General features: G+C 40.6%; 1 protein-coding gene across 1 annotated transcript in view; it reads left to right on the forward strand.

Moving 5' to 3' along the window:
* MAP3K15 (mitogen-activated protein kinase kinase kinase 15) overlaps positions 1-18,506 on the forward strand; it is a 145,113-nt gene that overhangs the window by 95,858 nt on the left and 30,749 nt on the right. Inside the window, exons 10-13 of the mRNA XM_010822151.4 lie at positions 3,349-3,499; positions 4,355-4,462; positions 11,345-11,394; positions 13,456-13,551. Of these exons, the coding sequence (XP_010820453.2) occupies positions 3,349-3,499; positions 4,355-4,462; positions 11,345-11,394; positions 13,456-13,551 (405 nt within the window). The remainder of the gene's footprint in view (positions 1-3,348; positions 3,500-4,354; positions 4,463-11,344; positions 11,395-13,455; positions 13,552-18,506) is intronic.

An 18,506-nucleotide genomic window follows, 5' to 3' on the forward strand; every position in this document is an offset into this window, starting at 1 on the left:
TCAAAGTACACCAAGTAAATTATTTTCATCACAAATGAAAGCGAACTAAAACACCCTTCATAGACATGGTCAGGAAAATGGAGGCCCAGCAGTGCCTCTAGTTAGCTCACTATGCAGCCATTAAAATGTGCAAGAAAGAATACTTGGAGACATGGAAATGTGTTCATGGTTTATCACTGAATAAGAAAAACCAGATGCAGCATGTACTTTTTTCTATCAGTGACATTATCAGAATCACCTGTGTTGATTAAAACAGATTGCCAGGCCTAACCCTTAGGATTTCTGGTTCAGAGGGTAGGGTAGGGCCGAGAATTTGCATTTAGAAATTACAAGCTAAAAAAAAAAAAAAAGAAATTACAAGCTGACGCTGCTGGCCTGGGGGCCACACTTTGAGAACTACTGTTGTATATGGACTCATTTTCATTAAAAACCTCTGTTTCATGTGACTTGGAGGAGGGTCTGGGAGAGTTGGGCAATAGTTGATTTCCCAATAGACACTGCTAGAAATGTGGTTCTGCCATTGATTGCTATAGTCTCATAAAATCAATAGAGCTCAGCAGATATTTGTATAATGAATAAATGATGAGTCATGAATTTTCCCAAAAATATTGATAGTGGTTGTCTCAGGGAGGTAGCTGATGAAGAAGTTTTGAATCTGCTTTTTAAATCTGTCCTCTGATTTGTCTAAAATGCATTTGGATCACTTACATAATTAAAACATTTTTGTTTCTAATGGTCCATGTTTGTCTGTCCTCTTCTGTGTCTCCTCTCAGTGGGCCAGTCTGGACTCTAGGGGATAGGAATTTCAGTGGCCATACCTAGGGTTGACTGTGTTTCCTCCTCATCTAGAGGACTTAAATTTGATCCTGAAACCCTATGAACTTGCAAGTTTTCTGAGGCTGAGAGAACACAGAGGTAGGCTGAGCTTGCAGCTCTCCTGGAGTGGCCGCTATTTGAAGCACTCTAATGTTACGGTGTATTGCTGCATCTGTGGCAGACAGAGCTGACTCTCTGGAGATGAGCTCTGAGGCTTGAATACATTCCCATTACATCAGAACCTGGACTGACTTACAGTGTTCATACCTATTGTGTGTTCAAGACCACCCTGAGGTTCATGATTTGCTCAAAGAATTCATAGAATTCAGAAAAGCTGTTATACCTGTGGCAGTGGTTTATTGCAGGGATATGGATTAGAATCAGCAAAGACAAGAGGCACTTAGGGCAGAGCTCAGGGGAGACCAGGAACAGGCTTCCAGTTGCCCTCTTCCAGTGGAGTTGTATGTGGTTGTTGTTACTTTAGTTGCTAAGTCGCCTCTGACTCTTTGCTACCCCAGGGACTGTAGCCCACCAGGCTCCTCTGTCCATGGGATTTCCCAGGCAAGAATACTGGAGTGGGTTGTCATTTCCTTCTCCAGGGGATCTTCCTGACTCAGGAGTTGAACCCACATCTCCTGCATTGGCAGGTAGATTCTTCACTGCTGAGCCACCAGGAAAGCCCAGTGGAGTCATGTGGACAGTGCTTAACTCTCCCAGCAGTGATGTATGACAACGTGTACAAAGTATTGTCGACCAGGGAAGCTCACTGAGCCTTGTTGTCCAGGGTTTTATTAATTGTTTTAAAAAATAATTTTATTTATTTTAATATTACTTTATTTTGAATATTAATTATTTGAAATTAACTTTATTTGAATATTAATTTCATTTTTTAAATGTATTGAATGCTACTCCATTTTCCAGTCACTGTTTATTACATGCTATTTATTTTTATTTTTTAATATAAATTTGTTTATTTTAATTGGAGGCTAATTACTTTACAAATATTATATTGGGTTTGCCATACATTGACATGAATCTGCCACAGGTGTACATTTATTTTTGATAGTGCTGGATCTTCATTGCTGTGCGAATTCTTCCCTAGTTGCGGTGAGTGAGGGCTACTCTCTAGTTGCAGTGCACCGGGTTCTGTTGTGGAACTCAGGCTCTAGGCTCACGGGCTTCAGTAGTTGTGGTTCCTGGGCTCTAGCACACAGGCTCAGTAGCTGTGAAGCATGGCCTTAGTTGCTCCTTGGCATGTGGGCTTCCCACACCAGGAATCAAACCTGTGTCTCAGTTTTGATCCTGTGTAAAGAATCTGCAGGGGCAAACATGCAAATTCTTTACTACTGAGCCACCAGGGAAGTCCCAGGGTATTTACTGAGGATCAGTTATGTAGGCATGAAGCATGCAGGTAGCTGACCTGAGTCCCCAGCCTCTCCAGAGATCACACTGATACAACATGGCCTAAGGCCTCCACCGTGAATCATAATGTTAGTGTAGACTAGCTGACCTGGCACAAGGCCTAAGGTGGACAAAGACTCTTATCAGGCAGGACATCCCAAGGGCTTAGAACTGATGCTTCAGAAGTCAATCAAAGGCCAGACCTTTCTCTGGAATATGTAGTTGGAAACCCAGGCCTGCCAAATTAATCCTTTACAACACCGTACCTTCCCAGGATAGCTCCAGACTTTATCCTCAAAGGGCAAAATAATGCTCTGATACTATCAGTGTAACCACCTCACCTCAACCCCATTCCCTACCAGAGAGGAGACCACCGCTGCCTGGCACCTATGTTTAAAAAGTTCAGTTTGCCTAAAGATAGTAAAGATGTGGTGAGACTGAAGACCTCATAAATTAAAGATCCACCAGGTCAGATTTGATTTTTTTTTTTTTTAGAGAGACCTTGAATTTAATATTAGTGATGGCCAGAGGTCAAAGAGGAAATAGGGTAGGAAGGAAACTGGCCTGGCTATAGAAGAGAAACATGAGGGATCCTTTCAGATGGAAATTTCTTCTGTCTTGACTGTGTCGATGTCAATATCCTGATTGTGATACTGTTCTAGAATTTTGCATGATGTTACGATTGGTATAAACCAGGCCAAGGATACATGGGATCTCTCTGTATTGTTTCTTACAACTATATATAAATCTATAATTGTCTTGTTCGAAAAGAAAAAGACACTGAGTTTGAAATTTTGTCATTTTGCAGTTCCTTTGAACTTCAAACCACTTGCTCTTGTTAATTAAGATAGCAACTGTTTGCCAGTCTTTGTGCTTTGAACAAGATGTACCAAAATTGAGTTCTAGCCCAATGTTAGTAAAAAGACATGTTCTATGATTTTGTTGGACAAGCTTATTTTGCTCCATTTGGGTTTCTTGTAATTAAGTATGTGGCTGCCAAATGATTAAGAAGTACCCGCTATGCAATATGAATTTAAGAAATAAAGCTTTGGTGAAACTTCTTTTAAAGGGAGGAGGATTGAATACTGTTTCCTTGGAAATCTAATTTATTGGTATTTGTGGTCTTTCCAGGTACCTGCGGTCATTAGTTCAGAACTTGTTGTTAATTCAGCGTTTCAAGAAACCCCTTATTGAACATTCACCCAGGCAAGAACGGCTGAACTTCTGGCTAGATATAATTTTTGAGGCAACAAATGAAGTTACTAATGGACTCAGATTTCCAGTAAGAAACGCTAAATCTTGAAGATAAAATAAAAAAGAAAGTGGGATTGGTACTGTCAAATTATTGAATACTCTGAAAGGAAGAAAACTTTAGAATAATTGAAAATGTTAAGAGATTCATCAATCTTATGCAAAGTCAGCCAGTGAGAGATCAACTCACTAGAAAAGGTTGGCTATATCCTTTAAAATAGTGGTTCTCAACTAGGAGTGATTTTTGTCCCCAGAGGGCATTTGGCAATGTCTAGAGACAGTTTGGTTGTCATGGCTGTGGGGAAGGTTTTGCGACTGGCAGCTAGTGGGGTGGAGGCCAAGGATGCCACTAAACCTCCCACAAAGATGACACAGCTTCCTGCCCCCAACACACAATTACCCAGCCCCAAATGTCCATAGTGTTGCAGGGGAGAAACTCAATTCCACAACAGTGCAGCACTAATAGTACAATTTTGAAGTTTTACTGCTCCTCTCCTCCTCTCCCTCAGCACAATAAAATGTAACTCATGGACTCTCACTTCATCCTGTGTCCTCTTGCATTTTTTGCAGACTTGGGTACCTACCTGTGGATCCTCCAGTTTACTTCCTCATTTCTCTCAGAAACTGTAGCCTTCCTTGTTCTTCTCTGTTACCTCCTTGGGCAAGCTGTTCTTGGCCATAATAAACAATGTTATCTAATAAACAAGTGTCCCTCACCCCACCATTATTCTTCCTTATTTTCTATATGTTCCCTTATTACATATCCACCAGTAGGTGCTCAGAGAGGGTCTGTGGAGTCCGTCCAGAGCTCCCCACTTGCTCACTGGGCAGGGTGAGCTCTGTGACATGTTCCCGTGCATCACAAGAATCTGTTCTCTTCTTTTAGGTGCTGGTGATAGAACCAACCAAAGTCTACCAGCCTTCTTATGTCTCCATAAACAGCGAAGCTGAGGAGAGGACCGTTTCTCTGTGGCATGTCTCACCCACGGAAATGGTAAGAGAACAATCATAAACAGCTCTCTGTTTATTCTGTATCATCTAGTTAAAAATTCAGTTTTCATGTAGGAGAGTTAACTATATTGTAGTACTTGAAAGAACAGGCACCTGTGCTTAACTTCTGAGTGACAGAAGTATATCAGAGAGTGTAATCACAGTTGGAAAAAGGAAGCAAGATATATATAAATGTGTGTGTGTGTGTAAGTATTTGTATTATATGGTACCCATATGTGTATATGTGTGTATATATATGAATGAATGCAAGCTTGTTGATAAAGAAGTTAAAACACGAGGACGTGGATAAGGAATAAAGTAAAAATCCCTTCAGATCCCCCAAACCTGTTCTGTATTCCAGCCAGTGATGATTTGATGGATGTCCATGTATGCTTTTCTCTAAGCTCAGTTATATATGTATACTGTGTGTACATATATCCGTTATATACATAATATACATATAGACAGCATGAGAAGCATTTTCATTAAAGTGAGATCACATGGTGAGATTTGTTACTTTGCAGCTTACCCTTTTTAAGTGATGCGTACACCATGGAAAGTTTTCATATGGCACACAGTGATCCACCTGATCTTTTAAAATGTAAAATCCCCTATATTCCCATGTCACAGTGGTGCATTTCTGAGTATTCATGAGCCATAGTTTATTTTACCACTTTGCTGCTAATGCACACTTAGGTTTCAATTTTGCATTCTAGCCTACTGTAAATACACTGGTGCACATCCTGGCAGTTACATCCTACCATGCACATGTAGATTTTTCAGGAGCAAAGAGTCCAAGAATTGGACCTGCTGGATCCAAGACTACATATGTTTAAAATTCAATAGCTACTGTCCAACTTGTACCATTCCAGTTCATACTCAACACCAGCAATGCAGGAGAGAAAACATTTTCATTGCCCCTTAAAGATATAACACAAATGCTGGGCCAGGCCTCATGTTTTGTTTCATGAGGTATATTTTCATCTCTATGTGTCCAAAGTACTTCATCACAGTTTTTCTTTAATTAAATATTTTGTAGTAATAAGTAGCAGCTTTGATAAGCTCATTAGATAGATCTGTTTTCTGTCTTTGTTTCCATAGAGTAGGGGGAGAGTTCTGCCTTCAAGTTGACAAAGAAGGATTTTTACCCCGCTGGAAATAAGAGTGTGAGCAATTATGTCTTAATAGTTTAATAAAAGCTGCATCTTCAAAAATAGAACATCAGAAAATAAGAGTTTCAAAATCATACTACAAACTCTATCAGAAATAGTCGTGATACAACAACTTTCCATTGTTCAGTGGGTATAAAGTTTTAGTTATGCTAGATAAATAAGTCACAGAGAGCTGCCATACAACACAGTGGCTATAATTAACAGTATGGGGTTGCACACTTCCAAATTTGTAAATATCATGTTGTGTGGTCTTACCACACACACACACATAAATAAAAACACCCCCAAAGCCCTACTCATGTTCCCTCCTCTCCAGGTTCAACTGCCAGGAAGCCCCCTCTCCTCGATGTTGGGATTCTTGTACTAGATACCAACCTTACTGATATTCTTTGTGTCATTGATGCCACTGTGATACAGGAGAATTTTAAAAATTCTGATCTGTAATCTCACTATTCCATTGATAGAGGTAGCAAAACACCTCGTATTTTTAAATTAATATTTTATTGGAATATAGTTGATTTACAATGTTGTGTTAGTTGCAGGTGTACAGCACAGTGAATCTGTTGTACATACAGATATGTCCACGCTTTTTTAGATTCTTTTCCCATATAGGCCATCACAGAGTATTGAGTAGAGTTCCACGTGCTATTCTGCTGCTGCTGCTGCTGCTGCTAAGTGGCTTCAGTCGTGTCCGACTCTGTGCGACCCCATAGACGGCAGCCCAACAGGCTCCCCCATCCTTGGGATTCTCCGGGCAAGAACACTGGAGTGGGTCACATGCTGTTCAGTAGGGCCTTATTAGTTATCTGTTTTATATATAGTAGTGTATATGTGTCAATCCAGTCTTCCAATTTATCTCTCCTTCCCCCTTACCCCTCAATAACCATAAGTTTATTTTCTACATATGTAACTCTATTTCCGTTTGGCAGATAAGTTCATTTATAGCCTGTTTTTATAGTCCACATATGAGTGATATATATTTGTCTTTCTCTGTCTGACTTACTTCACTCAGTATTACAATCTCCAGGTCCATATTGCTGCAAATGGCATTATTGCATTCTTTTTAATGGCTGCGTCGTATTCCATTGTATATGTGTACTGCATCTTCTTTGTCCATTCCTCTGTTGATGAACATTTAGGTGGCTTCCATGTCCTAGATATGATAAACAGTGCTGCAGTGAACATTGAGGTGCATGTGTCTTTTTTTTAATTAAAAAAAATTTATTTATTTTGGCTGTACTGGGTCTTCATTGCTGCACATGGGCTTTCTCTAGTTGCAGCAAGCAGGGGCTACTCTGTAGTTGTGGTCTGCAGGCTTCTCATTGCAGTGGCTTCTCTTGTGGAACACGGGCTCTAGGGCATGTGGGCTTCCACAGTGGCGGCTTGTAGGCTCTGGAGCATAGGCTCAGTAGTTGTGGTGTGGCCCAGTTACCCCGGGGCATGCAGAATCCTCCTGTTTCATGGATCGAGTCCATGTCCCCTACATTGGCAGGCAGATGCTTAACCACTGGACCACCTGGGGAGTCTGCATGTATCTTTTTAAATTGTGTTCTCCAGATATATGCCCAGGAGTGGGACTGCTGGATCATATGGTAGCTTTAGTTTTAGTTTTTTTAGGAACCTCCATACTGTTCTCTGTAGTGGCTGTACCAAGTTACATTCCCACCAACTCTGTAGCAAGGGCAAGGTTCCCTTTCCTCCACACCCTCTCCAGCATTTGTTGTTTGTAAACTTTTTGATGATGGCCATTCTAACAGGGTGTGGACACCTCATTATTTTGACAAGTATTAATAGTTACAAAAAAAGCTGATCCTATTAAAGTGAGTCTTCATACTTAAGTGACTTAGCAGCAGCAGCAGCATACTTTTAGAGCAAAAAGGTTTTATTCTCGTGGAATTCTATAATGGTTGCAGGTCTTTCATGGAACTTTCCATCAGTACATATAACATCCCACTAGTTGTAAATGTTTTGCTTTGTTTGTACATAGTCTGTAATAAGAAATGGAAAGAACTATATAAGCAGCAAATGCTAGTTTTCCTTGACTGATGAAATGTTTTGCACAGCACTTGGTAGTTGTCAGAGCAAATGTCTGAGAGAAATATAAATTGCCTTTTTTCTTTGAGAGGAAGCTTTGCTTTTGCTTTCATTTACATTTTTGAAATTCTGCAGATTGTAAAAGCGAGCAGATTAGCCCAGAGTGAAATGAAACTTCTCTACATGGATTTGCAGTTTTTCCCAGTGGGCTATGGGTGGTGGGATGCGATCGCACAGAGGCACACGTTCACCTGCAAACAGCACCACTGTACCATGAGATGAAGCTCTGGTTCATTGGCCAAGGATTCAGAAACTTAGGCTGGTGAATGTTTAACCACCAGCTCTCCAGGGGATGTGGGAGCAGAGGGCGATTTGTCATGTTTACTGAGCTCTGTGGTACAAATACTCCCATCCTGGCCAGTTTCCAGCAACCATGGTCAAGTCACCACACACAGGGTTAGGAGGAGATGTGCAGGATTAGCCTCCCAAGCTGGCGTGAGCTGTTCCCAGCACAGCAATGCAGGGGGGCTGCACAGAGCAAGAACGAATGCAGTGTTTCTCCTTCGACTCCTCTTGGGCCCTGACAGATGCATCGTGGCCCCATCACTGTCCATATGGGTAGGGCTGCTGGTTTTGGAAAGCTCTTTGGGGGTGCCATTTATACTTATATTAGTGACTGGAACATCTTACACAAAAAGTCAATGCTTTTAAAAACAGCAACAAAGCCTATGCTTTTAACATAAAAAGCTCCCCTCCCCTCTTGGGGTAGGAGGGCAGAGGCTGAGTCAGCTCCTAGGGGATCCTGAAGGCACCCCCTCTCTGACTTCCCGGCCCATTTCTCCAGAGCCCACCCTGGTTCTGCCTCCAGTGCATACTTATTGGGGGCTTCAGACATCGTGGAAAGCTAAAATTGTGAGTCTACTTCCTCATCATCGTTTGGTGAAACATCCCCTCTCAGGAAGGACTAAGACACTGCCGAGCAGGAAGACAGTCTCAGCTATCCTGACTGACCCACCAGGACCCTGGGTCAGGAGCCACGCACCCAGAATAGCCGTTGCTTTTGGGTCGACAGGAGTGACTGGGTACAGGGGTGTGAGGGGGGCTTCTGGGCTGCTGCTGAGGTTCTCTCTTGGTGTAGATTCTGGTTACAGTGGGTATTCATTTTGCAGAAATTTGTTGAGATGATCACTGTACCCTTTTCTGAATGTATGTTGTATTTCAGCTTAAGAGTTTAGTCATAATTTAAAAAACCCTCGTAGTGACCTTGTTGATATTCCCAGATCACTACTGGATCCTGTGACTTTTCAGATAAAGCTCAAACTTTTTTTTAAGGTTTTTTTTTTTTTTTTTAACGTGGACTATTTTTAAAGTCTTCATTGAGTTTGTTACAGTATCGCTTCTGTTTTATGTTTTGTTTTTTGGCCCTGAGGCCTGTGGGATCTTAACTCCCTGACCAGGAATCAAACCCACACTCCCTTGCATTGGAAGGTGAAGTCTTAACTGCTGGACGGCTGTGGAAGTCCCCCAAATTCAAACTCTTTTCCCAAGTGTCAAGCGCCTACATAACCCTGCCCCACCTTGCTCCTCCTGCCCCTCCCCGACCCTCAGCCCAACCAGACATCCATCATTGCATGGGCCAAAGCTGGCCCTGTATGGGTTCACATGTGCTCTTCTGTTATCTTTACCTCTTCCTGGAATTCATTCTTCTAATTACCCAAGTTCTAACTTCTGCAAAGGTGTCTCTAAGCACCCTTTCCCTTCTTGCACTCAATGTCTATTGGCTACCCAAATGTCTGTATCATGTACAAAGTACATCCTGTCTCATTTATCCACTTCCCAAAGTGTCTGCCCAACTGCTGGCAAGCCTGTGCTTGACTTCTTTACTTTTATATCCATAGACCTACAAAGCAGGAACCCCCTCCAATGCCTGTTGGTAATGATAAAAAGGGAAAGATGTGAGGTCTGTGTGTTTTATTTCTTAACCAGTAAATCTTCCTCCCATATTGAGAAGTTCCCTAAAGCTACTCAGAGTAAACCTCCCATCTGGGAGTACTTTGAAAACTTGCATGGCTGAGCTTTCTATATACATGCAGCCTCTTGCCGGTGTATGTGGGTCAGACAAGGTTCTCCCGAATCTGCCAGGGTTCCTATTTCTGTACCTGAATCCAGAGCAGACTCCTATTCTCCACCACTACTCTCTTTCAGTGACTCAGAACACACCTCTTCTTTGAAATAATGTGCAGGCTTTCTATACAGATAGCTCTGTGATTGGCTTTCGTGTTTTCATCCATGTTCACATCTCTCAGTGATTCTCACACAGAGTGGTGGCTCAAGTCCTAATGATGACCTCCAAAGGCCTGCGTGATCTCCCCAGCCTCCTCTCTCACTCCCCTCCAGTCTCGCTCCCCTCGATGCTGGTCCCCAATAGGACAGCAGGAAACTTGTGCCCTGACCACTCGTGGCTGGCTCTCTTGGGCCATATGCTCATTCGTTTGCCTCTCACTTCTCTGCGAGGCTTTGCTGGTCATTTAAGCCAGAGGTCGCCAACCTCTGGGATCTAATGCCTGATGATCTGAGGTGGAGCTGATGTAATAATAATAGAAATAAAGTGCACAATCAATGTAATGAGCTTGAATCATCCCCAAACCATTCCTCCCACCCCAATCGTGGAGGAAAAAAATGTCTTCCATGAAATGGGTCCCTGGTGCCAAAAAGGTTGGGGACCACTGCTGTATGGCATTCCTCAGGCTAACCAAATATATTTTCTTAGTTAAAATGGCTCTCTGTTATATTGCTATGGTAACTTGTGACTCTTCTAAATCTGAGAATTCAGACATTCTTTCTGAAGCTCAACTTTGTTTAAAGTTTAAGGGCAAGGGATGTTGGTGGAGGAAGAGGACAGAATTGTGTATTTATTTCTTAAGTGCTTCTTGTACAGATTGAAATCCCAGTTAGTCTTTGTATTAATCATGGCAGGTTAGATACTACCAAATATCCCCCAAATGGAAACTAGACCCCCAAATAGCAGTTTATTTATGATGATAAAAGTTTATCTATGCCTTGTGTCATGTCTGGGTTGGCAGGGCTCCCATTGCATCTGGTAGTGGATGGGGAAAGAGAATGGAGAGGAGAGGATTACTGTGGAGGTTTTATGGGCCAGGCCCACAGGTGGCACACTCTTGTTCACATCCCATTGGTCAGAACTCCATCATATGACCACGCCTAGCCACATAGGAAGCTGGGAAATGTAGTCTAGCCAGGTACCGGGGTAGGGGGTGGGGAAGAGAGATTGATGAATACTGTCTGGTGTCTGCCACATTCTTGCCTCTCCAAACATCTTTGTCAGTCATTCAACTTGGGTGGGCTGTTCCCAAACTTCTCTTAGAGTTTTCCTGGTATGTTGACAGAAAATGAAAGGCCACTCACTGTGTAAGTACCGTGTACCTATTGTTTCTGTTTCAAATTTAGATTGTTAGTTCTGAACTGGATTAGAGATACAAATGAATTTTTTACAATATAGAAAATGTTTCTGGTGTTCCAAGGTATGCAAACTACTTTGCTTCAAGTGCTAAATTCCACTGAAAGTAAAAAATAGCAGAAGTGATTCACCATACAATACCAAAAATGATTCTTTACATGGAAAAGATCAAAATACTGACTTTTGTCCTTGAATCTTGCAGAAACAAATTCATGAATGGAATTTTACAGCCTCTTCCATTAGAGGAATAAGGTAAGAGCGTAAGAGAAATGTAATTATTGTTTTAATACAAATAATGATTTTATCACCTTAATGTTTCTATTTAGTTATAATATGTGATGTTCTCATTTTCAACAGAATCCAAAACAGACTTTTCTCATGTGTCGCCCTGCCCAAACTTGTTTATAATGTGTTGCTAGTAATGGCTTCTTGGCTTGTTATAGCAGAGCAGCTGCTTTTGTATCAAAACTCTCGTGTCTCAAACTTATTTTAAAAATGAAGTTATGTGTGTAGAGAGAGAAAGTGTTTCTTCTTTAAACCAATGATGTTAAAGTGCTCAGAGACCCCCAGAACTGCAGTTGGGAGTTACATGGTAACTTGGCTTTCCTGGGGAGAGTAATGGAGCCAAGGGCATTGCTATTAGCAGGTGGGTAGGGCAGTGTTTTCCCAAGAGAGGTCTGCCACTTGCTATTTGGTTCAGGAGTGGTGACCATTTGGGTCTGAACTGTGTGGCTGCACTCTGAGTCTGACCCTGCCAACACGCAGGGTGGGAGCAACTCTGGAGTAGATGTGGGTTCTAATCCCTCTTTTGCTGTTTGACCTTGAGAAAATCACTCAACCTCTCTGGGTTTCAGTACCTTCATAGTTTCTCTGATTCTGAGACCACAGGCCACTTAATGAATCCCTGTTACCTCTATATGTAGCATGATCCTTTCCTAGACATTGTTGTTGTTTAGTCTCCAAGTTGTGTCCCACACTTTTGCAACCCCATGGACTGTAGCCCATCAGGCTCCTCTGTTTGTGGGGTTTCCCAGGCAAGAATACTGGAGTGAGTTGCCATTTTATTTTCCAGGGGATCTTCCTGACCCAGGGGTCAAACCTGCATCTCCTTCATTGGCAGGCAGGTTCTTTGGAGTAGTATTTATCTCACTTTTAAAGGGAGGGAAATCATTTAAGAACAGAGTCATGTGTTTGAATGATACTGCTCAGAAAATTTAAGATAATTCAAAATGTGTTGAACATTCTCGAAAATGTACTACTCAGAAACTAAGTTGTATGTTAACATACAGTCAAGAACCTTCTGTTTGTACCATCTCATAGAGATACCTTTTACTGCCATTTCAGCCATCAACAGGGATGTGCAAAGGGCCTGGGGTGAACCAAACCCTGGAACCAATGTGACATGAAGAGCATGTGTTGAGCATTCCCAGTGCTATCCAAACAACTGTGGTAGTTCCTTTAAAGATTGGTTTTCAAAAGTTACTCATGTGTAACCTAGTTCTAATTCACTTTGAATCACCCTGTACTATTAATTGTGTCTACTTCTTGTCAGGTAATCCATAACATGTAAGGGATGGTCAAAGAAGCTATGACTTTAGGAAGAGATGACTTAAAAAGAGCCAGATAAAGTGGCCTCATTTATTCAAAGGGCTAACCATAGAAGGGAATCTAGCCTTTTGCACAATCTTTGGCACAGTGCAGGTAAAGAACTTTCTAGCTATGAAACCCATCAGGAGATGGACTATAATAATTTTCTGTCACTGGAGATTCCAGGCACAGTGAACTTTGCCTGTTTCAGAAGCTGTAGAGTCAGATCCAGGCCTTTGGTGTGGATGGACCAGATATCATTTAAAGGCCTTTCTTGAGCTAAGTGGCCATGTTTATTTCCATTTGCTTTATGTGACCACAGATGCTGTGTCATTTTTCAAGTCCAGAAATTTCTTTGATACCATAATAAATTATTTCACAGGTACCTTTTTTATGACCTTATAAACTCTTGAAGATAGAGACCGTATTTTATTCCACTTCTTGCTTCCCATATGCTTTGCTTAGCACTGAATATATAGTAAGTTCTTAAAGCATAATAAGTCTGTCAATGAATACATACTCAAACATAAGCAAGATTAAATGCCCCTCTGATTTAAATTTCATGGAGAAATTGGAGTCATTTTGGTGTGGGGGAGATTTGTTAAAACTGTAATGAACTTTCAGATTTGTAAACTGGAAGAAAAGCTGTTACTAGATTTTTTCCCAACAATTTAAATTGATATCAAACTATATAAATAAGCATTCTTGTGTTTTGAAACTTTATAGCATATCCAAGTTCGACGAACGGTGTTGTTTTCTTTACGTCCATGATAATTCTGATGACTTTCAAATCTACTTTTCCACTGAAAACCAGTGCAGTAGGTGAGTTATAATCTGATTCAGATATTTTCAGTCTGATAATGGTGGGTCACTTTTAAAGGGTCTCTGTTGTGAAAAGTATTTGCTATACTGCCTTCCCTGAAGTTTTATCTTATGGGAAATAATTTTTACAGCTTTATTGAGATGTAATTCACCTAGCATGCAATTTTCTCATTTTAAATTGTACAATTTCATCTTTTTTTTAGTATGTTCACAGTTTTGAAGCCATCACCACAGTCTAATTTTAGAATAGTTTCATCACCCCTAGAAGAAACCTAGTATCCATTAACAGTCTCTGCCCATTTTCTCTCAACTTAAGCCTCCAATCTCAGTCCTGTACAGACACTGAATCTACTTTCTGTCTTTATGAATTTGCCTATTCTTGATGTTTCATATATATATACACACAGACACACAGACACACAGACACAGACACACACACACACACACACACACACATATAATCATACAATATATGAGCTCTTGTGACTAGCATCCTCCTTTTGACATGAAGTTTTCAAGTATCATCCATGTTGTAACATGATTCAGAATTTCATTCCTTGTTTTGGCTGAATAATATTCCATTGTCTGGATATATTTGATTTGTCTGTTCATCACTTGAAAGGCATTTGGGTTATTTTCACATTTTGGCTATTGCGAATAATGCTGCCATGAATATTCACATGCAGGTTTTCATGTGAACTTAATGTTTTAATTTCTCTTGGAGTCAAATTACTGGGTCTTACCGTAATTCTGTATTTAACTTTGAGGAACAGCCAGACTATCCAGACTGTTTTCCCAATTGACATTCCCATCAGCAGCACATAGGGGTTCCAATTTCGCCACATCCTCCCAATACTTGTTATTGTCTGTCCTTTTTATTGTAGCTATCATACTGAGTGTTAGGTAGAATCCAATTGTGGTTTTGTTTTGCATTTCCCTAACAACTAATAACTTTTCTTCCAAGGAGTAAGCGTCTTTTAATTTCATGGCTGCAGTCACCATCTGCAGTGATTTTGGAGCCCAAGAAAATAAAGTCAGCCACTGTTTCCACATATTAAAAAGCAGAAACATTACTTTGCCAACAAAGGTCCATCTAGTCAAAGCTATGGTTTTTCCAGTAATCATGTATGGATGTGAGAGTTGGACTATAAAGAAAGCTGAGCACTGAAAAATTTATGCTGTTGAACTTTGGTGTTGGAGAAGACTCTTGAGAGTCCCTTGGACTGCAAGGAGATCCAACCAGTCCATCCTGAAGGAGATCAGTCCTGAATATTCATTGGAAGGACTGATGTTGAAGCTGAAGCTCCAATACTTTGGTCACCGGATGCAAAGGGCTGACTCATTGGAAAAGACCCTGATGCTGGGAAAGATTGAAGGCTGGAGGAGAAGGGGACGACAGAGGATGAGATGGTTGGATGGCATCACCGACTCAATGGACATGAGTTCGAGTAAACTCCGGGAGTTGGTAATGGACAGGGAGGCCTGGCGTGCTGCAGTCCATGAGGTCGCAAAGAGTCGGATACAACTGAGCGACTGAACTGAACAACTGATAATACTGAGCATCTTTTCAGGGTCTTATTAGCCATTTATGTATCTTCTTTGGAGAACTACTACTCAAATTCTTTGCCGAATTAAAACAATTTTTTAACTTTTTATTTTGGAACATATTCAGACCTATAAGAATGGTTCAAAAAATAGTACAAACAATTGCCATGTTTCACTAAGAACGTCTCAGTGTTAACCATTTGTGACCACGTTTGTTTTACGTTCTCTCTGTAGACAGATGACTAACTTGTTCTGAACTGTTGAAGAGTAAGTTGTAGACATGATGATCCATCACCTCTCAGTACTTGACTGCATATTTCCCTAAACACAAGAACATTTGCTTATGTAATCACAGTACAGTTATCAGAACAGGAAATAGAGATTGATGTGGCACTGTCATTTACAAACCTTATCCAAATTTTATATATTGTCCCACTGATGTCCTTTATAGTGAAACAAAAAATATTTTTTCTCTGGCTCATGATCTGATCCAGGATCACATGGTAACATTTAGCTGTCACGTCTGCATAGTCCCATTCAAAGAATACAGACAGTTTATCTTATACGATCCTTCAGTTAGGGTTAGTTTGCTGTTCCCCCATGAATATGTTAATGTTTTGCATTTGGGGTGGGAATACCATGGATGTGATGCTGTATCCTACTCACTGTATCACACTGGGGGACATCCAATATCTTTGTCTCATTACTGGCGACATTAAGTTGGCTCACCTAGCGAAAGTTTGACAAGTTTCTCTGAACTCTGCCCATTTTTAATTGGGTGGTTGGTATTTTTGTTAATGAGTTTTGAGAGTTCCTTTTACATTCTGGATACAAGGCCCTTATCAGATGTATGAATTGTCAGTGCTTCCTCCCATTCTGTAGGTTGTCTTTTTCTGCTGATGGTGTCATTTGCAGCATGAAAGTTTTAAATTTTGTGGCAGTCCAATCTATTTTTTCTTTTGTCATTTGTGCTTTTGATGTCATATCTAAGAAGGCTTTGCCTAACCCAAGATTTTCTCTGGCGTTTGTTTTCTTCGAAGGGTTTTATAATTTTAGGTCTAATATTTAGGTCTCTGATCCATTTTGAGGTTTCTTTTTATATGGTATGAGGTGGGGGGACAACTTCAATGTTTTACACGTGGATATGTGGTTATCTCAATACTGTGTCTTCTTCCATTGAATGGTGTTGTCACTTTTTAAAAAAATTAGTTGACCATAAATGTAAACATTTATTTCTGGACTTTCACTTCTGTTCCATTGATTTGTATGTCTATCCTTATGATGCTCCCACATTTTCTTGATTATTTTAGTATTGTAATAAGTTGTAAAATCAGAAAATGTGAGTCCTCCAATTTGGTTCTTTTTCTCATAGTCATATTAACTGTTGCCAGTACTTCCATGTCTATATGAATCTTAGAATCAGCTTGTTAATTTTTTCAGGAAAGGTCGGTGGGGTTTTGGCAGGTATTACCCTTAAGAAACCTGTATGCAGGTCAGGAAGCAACAGTTAGAACCGGACATGGAACAACAAACTGGTTCCAAATAGGAAAAGGAGTACATCAAGGCTGTATATTGTCACCCTGTTTATTTAACTTATATGCAGAATACATCATGAGAAACGCTGGGCTGGAAGAAGCACAAGCTGGAATCAAGATTGCCGGGAGAAATATCAATAACCTCAGATATGCAGATGACACCATCCTTATGGAAGAAAGTGAAGAGGAACTAAAAGCCTCTTGATGAAGGTGAAAGAGGAGAGTGAAAAAGTTGACTTAAAACTCAACATTCAGAAAATGAAGATCATGGCATCTGGTCCTATCACTTCATGGGAAATAGATGGGGAAACAGTGGAAACAGTGGCTGACTTTATTCTGGGGGGCTCCAAAATCACTGCAGATGGTGATTGCAGCCATGAAATTAAAAGATGCTTACTCCTTGGAAGGAAAGTTATGACCAACCTAGATAGCATATTCAAAAGCAGAGACATTACTTTGCCAACAAAGGTCTGTCTAGTCAAGGCTATGGTTTTTCCTGTGGTCGTGTATGGATGTGAGAGTTGGACTGTGAAGAAAGCTGAGCGCCAAAGAATTGATGCTTTTGAACTGTGGTGTTGGAGAAGACCCTTGAGAGTCCCTTGGACTACAAGGAGATCCAACCAGTCCATTCTGAAGGAGATCAGCCCTGGGATTTCTTTGGAAGGAATGATGCTAAAGCTGAAACTCCAATACTCTGGCCACCTCATGCAGAGAGTTGACTCATTGGAAAAGACTCTGATGCTGGGAGGGATTGGGGGCAGGAGGAAAAGGGGACGACAGAGGATGAGATGGCTGGATGGCATCACTGACTCAATGGACATGAGTTTGAGTGAACTCTGGGAGTTGGTGATGGACAGGGAGGCCTGGCATGCTGCAGTTTATGGGGTGGCAAAGAGTCGGACACGACTGAGCGACTGAACTGAACTGAACTGTGGATATGTAGATCAATTTGAGAGGTTTTGCCATCCTAACCATATTAAGACTTCCATCCATAGCATTTCTTTCTATTTGTTTAGGTTGTCTTTCTTTCAACAATTTTTGTTGTTTCAATCTATAAGTCTTATACTTTTTTGTTAAAATATGTATATATATATATGTATATATATATATATATGTATGTATGTGTCTTCTTGTTTTTGATACTATTGTAAGTGGAGGTTTTCAAATTTCATTTTCAGATTATTCATCGCTGGTGTGTAGAAATACGCTTGATTTTTTTATATTGATTTAGTGTCCTGCAAATTGGCACTCACTTATTAGTTCTAATAGTTTTTATTGAATTCCTTAGGATTTCCTGTATACATGATCATGTTATCTGCAGAGAGTGATAGTTAGGAGTTCTTCCTTTCCAGCCTGGATGCCTTTCTTTCTTTTTCTTGCCAAATTGTCCTGACTAGACTTTCTGGTATAATGTTGAGTAGAAGAGGTGAGAGAAGACATCCTTGACTTGTTCCTGAACTTAGGAGGAAAGCATCTAGTCTTTCACCATTAAGCATGATATTACTGGTACGTTTTTCATAGGTAACCTTTATCAGGTTGAGGAAGATTCCTTTATTCATAGTTTGTCTCTGAGAGCTTGCATCATGTAATTTGAGAACGTTTTAATTCAATGTGTCTCAGATAGTCATTATCACAACATATTTAGAAATCAGACAAAATATCAGCCCAGGGAACGCTTGGGTCACAATTCTCAACTTAGAGTTGGAAAATGCTGTCAAATGTCATGTAGAACATCCTTTTACTACAAAGTGTAGCTTTCTGACTCTCATTCTGTCCTCAGTGCCTTTTCTTGCCATGTGTGTAAGTTAGTTTTTAACTGAGATGTCACGTACGTACAAGTGAAATGCATACCGTGTGGCAAGTGTATCAGGACCC

Source organism: Bos taurus, chromosome X (genome assembly GCF_002263795.3).
Source record: "Bos taurus isolate L1 Dominette 01449 registration number 42190680 breed Hereford chromosome X, ARS-UCD2.0, whole genome shotgun sequence".
NCBI classification, from domain to species: domain Eukaryota; kingdom Metazoa; phylum Chordata; class Mammalia; order Artiodactyla; family Bovidae; genus Bos; species Bos taurus.